The 9328-nt window shown below is 35.4% G+C and overlaps 1 protein-coding gene across 1 annotated transcript; it reads left to right on the top strand.

The window, feature by feature from the left end:
• The first annotated feature begins 5762 nt into the window (after positions 1-5762).
• On the top strand, positions 5763-7282 carry LOC107902350 (glycosyltransferase BC10). Its single transcript, XM_016828551.2, has 2 exons — positions 5763-6436; positions 6511-7282. Exons 1-2 carry the CDS (start codon positions 5912-5914, stop codon positions 7153-7155), a joined length of 1170 nt encoding a protein of 389 aa, XP_016684040.2. The 5' UTR covers positions 5763-5911; the 3' UTR covers positions 7156-7282.
• The last annotated feature ends 2046 nt before the right edge of the window (positions 7283-9328 follow it).

Here is a 9328-nt window from a genome sequence, read left to right on the forward strand (position 1 = left end):
ACAAGCCCTAGTCATCCTCCAACATTCGTCCGGATGGCGTCTTCCACAATGTCTACAAAGCGTGATCCCAGTAGGTGCAACAGGGGCCCCAACTCTAATTTGCCCACTAGATCTGACCTTTTTTTTAGGCCTCATCGTAGAACTTGAGGGCTCTGAATCCCTCTTATTATTGCCTCTCTCATTATCCTGGTTTTGGCACTCAACGAGCTTCACCTCCATGGCGATCTTTGTATTCTCTACCGGTGTTGAAAATTCATGCTCCCTATGCGGAGCTATCAGAACTCTCAAACTGTACCTGAGTCCATCCTCGAAGCGGACACAACGCTCATATTCAGTCGCCACCATGCCTCGCGCATAGCGGCTCAATCTCAGAAACTTGGCCTAATACTCGGCCACTGAATGATCCCCTTGCGTGAGATTCAGAAACTCACGTCTTCTAGTGTTAATGTAGCTTGCCCCCAGATATTTACCTTGAAAAATAGATTTATAGAGATTCCAAGTCAGTCATTCGGGCTTACTGCCCTCCTTAACGGTCAGCCACCATTGGTATGCTTTATCGCGAAGCAAGGAAACAACCCTTTCAATTTCTATTCAAGGGTAAACTCCAGATCGTCCATGATTCTTTTCGTGGCCTCCATCTAGTACTCGGCCACGCTAGAGGTGACTCTAGTGACACCCCTGAATAGCTCTACCCCATTGGACCGGAGTCATTTCGTAACCGACCCTCGGCTTTGAGTTCTAGTGTTGGGCTTAGTGACCCTCTCTAATATCCTTAGCATAGCCTGGGACAAGGCGTCGTCCCCGGCCATGCGATCATGAGACCCAGTCTCTGTAGCAGGTGAAACCAGTGTCTCGCTCATATCCAGATTCGGCATGCTGTCTAACGACGAGGACTCAGCTCGAGCCCCTCTACGGCCTCTACCTTGGCCTCTAGTACCCCGTCTGCGGATACTTCATACACTCATAGTAGAATTCGTAGCTTATCTGTGTTAACAGTTTTATGAATCAGTTACTATTTCAATATCTATTAGTAGATATTTTATGCAAAACAGTATCAGGAGTTTAGAGTTTGTTATCACGAATCACAATCTTACTACAGTTTTCAGTTTTGCTACTGTTTTCTATATACACTATCTACAATGTTCTCAATACAGTGTACTACCTATAGTAGTTTCAGAATATGCTACTCATATTTTCAAAAACTTATCAGAGTTTTTAGAACACTTACAGAATCGGTACCGGAGACTCGGTGTACCACATAGTCAAAAATATTTCAAACCATTTCAAAATCATCTCTTTAAAACCAAGTTTTAAAACCCAAATCCAAAACTGAGTTTTGCAACCTGGCTTTGATACCACTAAATGTAACACCCTAAACCCGACCTAGACGTTATGGCCAAATCTGGCGATGCCACATGAAAAGGGATTTGAAGACAAGATTGTCGAGTTTAAAAACTGTTACAGTAAGTTAGCTTTTATTTAATTCGAAAAAAAACTAGTTGATTTGCTTTAAAACTTATCTCTTAGTGGAAGCTTTTGTAACTAATTAATTTAGGGAAAATCGTTTCTATTTACGAAAAACCTTAATTGCATTTTTTTAAATCTATAAAACAGTATAAAGTCCCAATTTTAAAGCCAACCAGTATATACTCCAGAAGATACATCAAAAACCCCAAATAAGTAATAAATTTTAGGCATTAACAGAAAACAGTCTAAAGTTTACATGTGGCCACCGTCGAGTCCTCCACTGCACCGACCTGTCAAGTCTGGGGATTATCTATACAGATTAAACAGAGAAAGGGTGAGTTTTCGCAAACTCAATGTGTAATCCCCACAGAAAACATGCATATAGATAATTAACAGAATTCAGTTAGATACAGTCTGGGGCCTGTGCCCATCACAGAATCAGTTTGGGCCTTAGCCCATTCAGGTACAGTCTCATAAATACATTAGGGCCTTTGCCCATATTAGATACAGAATGCAGATACAGTAAATCAGAATCTTACCCACCAGCCTCTACACACCATCTCCGTCCAACCCTACACATCATGTGAGGATTAAATCAACCCACCCATCCCTACACACCATGCTGTACAGAAATACGACGCATAATTAGAAGGTTGCACTTGAGCTGTTAGATAATATGCTTAATAATAGCCTTTCAAACACTTCCTCCAAATATCATCAACCCACTCTGATGCAATGCAACATACAAAATATGTCATGCCATTATATAATTAATAGTAAATACATTTAGATATCATAAGTCATGCTCGGTATATAAATCAGATAGACAGATCACACATATAGGGGTCTAAGTAAAGCTTACCGACCCTACAGTAGGTCCACAGTCGACTTGGGCGACCCGTGCAACCTTACAGAACCTTTCAGAAAAATGGGCTCACACGTCCATGTGGCCCACTCAGCCCAAATGGCTACGTGATCCATTTTTAATGTAACCCGTGCTAGTTAATTATTCATATATGTTTTCACTATTTACTTATATGTTCTTTCAAAGCTATCTACTTGATTCACTGTTACTAAATTATTTATATCTTGAGCTAAAAAATTTTGAATTAAGATTCGCTTGATATCTTTGAAACTAGACTCAAATACCTTTCTACCATAAAATTTTCAAAATTTTCGGTTTAGCCAATAAGTACAGTAAAATCTTCAAACTTACCCCTGTTATGCTGTCTGATAGTTTCGTCTCTTCTTTGCTAAAAATTAATTATCTCTTAGTACAAAATTTGGATGATGTTTCCATTTGTTTTTATTGAAAATAGACTTATTAATAATTTAAACATGTAAATTTTAACCCCTACTTATTTTTCTCCAATTTTTGATGATTTTCCAAAGTCAAAACAGGGGAACCCAAATTCATTTTGACCTTGTCTCACAAAGTTTATTATACCTCACGATTTATAATTCCATTACTTACACTGTTTCTTCTATGAGAAACTAGACTCAATAAGATGTAATTCCATATTTTTTTCATCCTCTAATTCAATTTCCACAATTAATGGAGATTTTTCAAAGTTAGCCTACTACTACTGTCCAAACAGCAAGCAATTTTGGCTTTTCGCCGAATCCCTTTTTTTTTTTGCTTTTCGGGTACACACCTGGTTTTGTTTAATGCTAAAACAGTCCCCGAGCACTCCAAAGCCTAGAATCAAGATACTCAACATCAATTTAACTGATTTACAAGTGAATTGACAACCAAGAATGAATAGAAACTCAACTTACCACCAACGATAACCCTCCGGTTAACTATTGTTAAAACGAGAACATTAAATTCACCAATCTGAGCCTCCCCTTACACCCAAATCGTAGAGAAAAACATTAACACTTCAGTCGCTAAGAGATTCATGACAAAAACAAAGAGAAACACTTATCAAAACTAAGCGAGCACTAACTGCATGCGAAAACGAAGGAAAATAAATAGATTAGGGAAAAATCAAGAAGAAGAAAAAGAAGAGGAAGATGGAAAAACTCAAAAAATTTCGGCAAGAGGAGAGGGAGAAGAATAGACGGCAGAATTTTTTTAGCAAAGAGAGTCAAAATTCGGTTATGGGGAAAAAATAAAATAAAATTCTAATAACCCCAAAATCCCTTAATCTTCTCCCCTAATTCCCACTACACATTCACTACTCAGAATCCCCCTATTACACAACATTATCCCAAAATCTGAGCAAAAATAATAATACCCTTGCTTGCATAGGGATTCGAACACAAGACCTCCACCATAATAACACACCATTTAACCACCAAACCAGCAAGCCCATTCTGATGTAATTTACCTAACAATCAAATAAAAACCTATTGAACTTGGGACCTAGCTTGGGACCTAATTCATTCAAAATACCAAAATTTGCCCAAGCGAAGGCTTGAACTTGGAACCTCCCAAATACTCCCAGAACACATAACCACTAAAGCTGACAAATATTTATGTCATATTTTCACAATAACAAATTAGAAATTTTGAGGCGTTACATTTTTGTAGGTCTGTAACTCATTTATCATTTTTGTTATTTTGACTATTTTGCTATATGATGATATTGGAGCTTCACATATTTTGTATAACTATTTTTATTACTATTTTCAATCTAACTATGTATGATATTTTCTCTTATATACAATGTATTTCAATGTTTTAAATTATTTAAAAAATTTGTTGGGTTGCTTCGGTGATCTGATGTAGCGCCTTAGTATTCGAGTACTCCGTATTCGGGATTAGGGTGTTACAATAACCTACGCTTTTAAACAACTAACATGTGAGCTTAATGAGCTCATTAAGTACACAAGGGTAAACCTACTTATCAAATCCCATTATTAGTGTTGAGCCCTTTAGTAAGAATTATCCAGAGTTCAGTTGTTCTACGATTTACCCTTTGTAATGGATTTATTTCTCATTACCAAATTACAAGGGCTCAACTTACACATTGTCGATTCATTAGGCAATTACATTTCCGAATTTAACCTTAGTAACAAATTGGCGTGTTCAATTGAAAAAAGCTAGTTGGATTTTGTCAAGGGAGATAGTGATTGAATTTAAACGACCCATACGGTTGAGGCCGTTAATTCGAGTTGAGCTTTTTAGATCGCATGGCTGTCGAAATATTAAATTACGGGTACGTGCCACGTGGTTGGAAATTTGACAAGAGTCGATTTGCAGGTGATACCAGGATCGACTATAAGAGGAAGAGTTGGAGGTTTGAGGGATCCTCGATTGCTATAACCAGCTTATCGCTTGGAAGGGAAAATCTATTTCAAGAATCGATTCAAGATTGGAGTACACCGAGACTAAGGCTAAGCTTAAAAAAATATTTTATTTATCCATTTATTTTATTTTCTTAAATTTATTTTTGCATTTTCGAATCTATTTTTATTTTATTTTATTTTTCGTATTTTCTTCTTTATTTATCTTAACCAATTTAAATCCCCCATTTTTTTTATTTTCAGTTTTTCTACACATAGGTCGTGGGCACAACTGTGACCGCGACATTGATTCTAGTCATGGAAAAAGGCAAAATTAGATAGTCAGTCCCTGTAGATTCGACCCTAATGCTCTATACTGCTAATTACTGTTATTTTGTTGTAGGAATTTATATTTGATGGTTTCGAGGCCATCATCTATGTATTTTCAGTTTAACTTCTTAATTCACATTCCATTGGATGGGTTCTATTTTTCAGTATAATTTTGAGGGAAGAAACGACCTTGTACGATTTATCAAGAAAGTGCAAAAACTGGGACTGTACATTCATCTTCGCATTTGCACTTGAATTTGTGCAGACTGAATTTTAGGTACTTAGTATTCTAATTATCATTCGCCTCCTGATAAAAGATTTGTTACAAATTTAAATTTTAACATATTTTAAATATTTTTTTTATAATTAGGACTACAATAACAAATTTTGTAAATATTGAGCCTAAATTTGTTAAAAAATTTTAGATTTGACATCAAAATTAATAGAATGTATAAACATTGGAGGACTAAATTTATTATTAGGCCAAGAAAAAATGGGTTAACGGTTAATTTCAAAAAGTTAAAAGACTAAATCGAAAAAATTAATAATTGAGTTATAAAAATAGAATCAAGTGAATAGTTTGATGAGTATTCTTAGAATTTACCCTAATTATTAAGATGATCGTCCGAATCGCTAAACCCGGAATAGGAAAACTAAAATCTTGCCTCTTAACACATGGGATTCATGGTTGTTCTCAGTTTTGGGTGGAGTGTGGGTAAACATGAACCAGTGGGTCATTTCATGCGCGCATCTACCATTTTTACCTGGTAACGCTCCACTTATATTTTCAACAAATTGCTATAAACCTTGACCTTTCCCACCCTCCTTTTCTCTATATTTTCTCCTCCAAATCAGTTTAAATCAACCTAATTTTCATTTTAAAATGGTCAAGCAGTTTCATATTACCATAACTTCATTGTTTCTCTTTTCAATGGCTTCTTTTGTGGTTATTCTTGGGTCTTTCACGTTGAAGTTGCTAGTCTCAGAAGGCTCTTCTTCTTGCTACCCTCGACTCAACAGGTTTTCTTCGCCATTGACGACCTCTCCATATTCCTACATTTTATGTAACTTTGCTTTCCTTTCATCCCCTCCCCACCCACACTTCAACTCTTCTTCAGAACCGAAAACTCCGCCAGTCCCCAACGACAATGACACGCGACCGCATTCGGTGACGGATGATCGAGAGCTGATGCGACGTGCCGTGAGTATCCTCGAAACCTCATGCAATCCAACCCCAAAGGTGGCCTTCATGTTTTTAAGCCGGGGATCACTGCCTTTAGCACCTCTATGGGAAAAGTTCTTCATGGGACATGAAGGCCTTTATTCCATTTACATCCATACATCCCCTGAATTCATTGACGAGCCACCCACAACCTCAGTGTTCTACAAGCGCAAGATACCAAGCAAGGTGAGGAACATAAATGTATATATATAATGCAGATTTGTGCTATATTCATAAGTAAATTCAACTCTCTTTTGCAGCCTGTCCATTGGGGAACTGCATCAATGGTGGATGCGGAGAGGCGGCTGTTAGCCAATGCGTTGCTTGATTGTGCCAACCAAAGATTTGTGCTACTCTCGGAAGCATGCATCCCGCTATTCAACTTCACCACAGTTTACAACTACCTTATCAAATCCAGGCAAAGCTTCATCGGTTCCTTTGATGATCCGAGGGTAACCGGCCGTGGCCGTTACAACAAGCGGATGTGGCCGACGGTGTCATTAGCCAATTGGCGTAAAGGGTCGCAATGGTTCGAGGTTAATCGAAATCTTGCCGTCGAAATATTATCCGATGAAAAGTACTATCCCATCTTTAGAACCCATTGCATTCCTCCATGTTACGTCGATGAACATTACGTGCCAACTCTTGTCAACATAATGTCACCGGAGGTCAACTCAAATCGGAGTATTACTTGGGTTGATTGGTCTAAAGGCGGTCCACACCCCAAACAATATGTGAGAAAAGATGTATCAATGGCATTGTTGAATCAAGTTAGGAAAGGATTTAATTGTACTTATAATGGTCATACAACCTCAATGTGCTTCCTCTTTGCTAGGAAGTTTCATCCCAGCACACTAGAGCCATTGCTTAGGTTAGCTCCGGCATTGCTGGATTCAATGAATTAAAAGTCGAAATGGAGGTCAAATCGGTATGACCTTCAAGCCATTGATTTTGAATTGGATTTTTCCATTAAGAGTAATTTTACACTGTTGGTCATTTAAATATAACTTGTTTCTGTTTGATCTTTAAAAATTTTCATTTTCAGACACCAACGTTATTAACCTTGAATATTTTGGTTATTTCTCATTTAATTAGTATAATGACACATTTAACTCTCAACATTTAAACCAATTTCAAAAGGTTTAGTTCTCAATGTTTACACATTTGGTCAATTTAGTCTTAATTTTAAAAAACTGAAAAGAAAATAATAAAAAAATATAAAAGGTTTAATGCTCACTTTGTCACATGGACTATACCCCTTTTCTTACTTTGGTACGTAAGTGTTTTGTTTGTCTCACTTTGATATACTAAACTATCATTTCGTTACACTGTTCAACCCAATTAAAAAAATTGGTTGACATGTGACGCCTATCAAAATGTGCTGCGCAGAACCTCCAACAAATTACAACATAAAACCTAGTTTTCATGATAATTGAAATTAAAAAATATAAAAATTTTAAAAAATCAAAAAGAAAATAAAAAAAACTAAAAAGGTAAATATTTTAAAATATAAATACCATTGATTTCGATCCAAGTTGATTGACCATTTGGAAAACATTGACTAATGTTGGTCAACTTTTTATTTAAATTTGTAATATTTTGAATTTTTTTCGTCGCAGATAAACTTTTTTAATTTCTATAATTTATATTATTTTTAAGTTAATATTTTTCAATTTTTTTCTTTGAATATTTGATCTTTCGTTTTGAATTTTTAGAAAATTTTAATTTTAATATATTAGAGTGTTTTGCCAAAAAAAAATTTAAATCATTACAAAATTTTTAGAATATTTAACTTTTAAAATGTTGAGGTTTTTTTGGTAGTATTCTAAATTTTTACCCTTTTTTTCATTTTTCATAATTTTTTTTATTTTTATGTATTATTTTGACTTTTTAAAATGTACATTTATATATTTTCTAATTTTCTAATTTAAATTTTTTTGAAAATTTGAATTATTTATATGTTATATATAATTTTTTTATTTTTTAATCAAAACAATGCACTTCATATTAAAAGATAAAAGATGTGTTAGTTTTTTGGGTAAATTGTATTATTAGTCACTCAATTATTAGTAAATTTCTTTTTTAGTTACCCAACTATGAAAAGTTACAAAATAGTATCCCAACTATTTCAATTTTATCTATTTTGGTCACCAGTGAGTTAATGGTGATAGCTTTTAAAATTGACATAACAGTAACTTTAGCCCTCAACATTTATAAATTATGTCAATTTAGTCTTGATTCTAAAAAACATTAACCCTCAACATTTACACATTGTGTAATTTGGTCTCTCTCTCTCTCTTTCTCTCTAGTAGTTTTGCTTTTCTTTGTGACATTGAGGATTAATTTTAAAAGAATGAAAAAAAAGATGAAAGTTTTTATCTTGGATTTTTGAGTGTTTTCAATTTTTGTATATTTTCAATCAAATTTAACTAATAATTTTTTTTAGTTTTTTAGGTAAAAGGGTCACAAATAAAAGCAAAACTATAAAAAAGAATCAAATTACACAATGTGTAAATGTGCCTTTTGGCCACTTTTAAGTACTTTGTAAATATATGGCTTGAGACATGTTTATATGTGGTTAAAATGGTTAAATGATGTGTGGATGTGGTGATGTATATTTAGGGTATAATGTGATCTTGAATGAAATGAATTGGTGTGAATTGTGGTGCCATTGAATGGCACATTAGTTAGATTTTATAGATTGATTAATTTGCTATGTTTTGAGTGTGGTTGGAGAGTTTTATGATGGCTTGTTTTAGGGGCTGAAATTTGAGCACACGGCCTGAAACATGGGCTATCACACGTCGTGTGCCACACACGGTCACTTCGCACGACCGTGTATCGTTAATGTTTTTGGTACAGGTTTCACACGGTCTGAGACATGGTCTACGACACGGCCGTGTGTCTCAAAACAGTTTGTGGCATGGTGTAGCACATGGCCTACGACACGGCCATGTGACTCAACATCGAATACACACATGGTTTGGCACATGACTCGCGTCACGGCCGTGTTGCCCTAATTCAAATACCCACATGGGCTGAGACATGCTCGTGTGTCCTTACTTCGAATGTCCACAC

Source organism: Gossypium hirsutum, chromosome D05 (genome assembly GCF_007990345.1).
Source record: "Gossypium hirsutum isolate 1008001.06 chromosome D05, Gossypium_hirsutum_v2.1, whole genome shotgun sequence".
Lineage (NCBI taxonomy): Eukaryota > Viridiplantae > Streptophyta > Magnoliopsida > Malvales > Malvaceae > Gossypium > Gossypium hirsutum.

What these genes read in the sequence shown, in the direction of transcription:
- LOC107902350 (XM_016828551.2), top strand. Translation starts at nt 5,912, where the DNA reads ATGGTCAAGCAGTTTCATATTACCATAACTTCATTGTTTCTCTTTTCA. An exon ending in AGCGCAAGATACCAAGCAAG is followed by an intron (nt 6,437 to 6,510) that starts GTGAGGAACATA and finishes TCTCTTTTGCAG; the next exon opens with CCTGTCCATTGGGGAACTGC.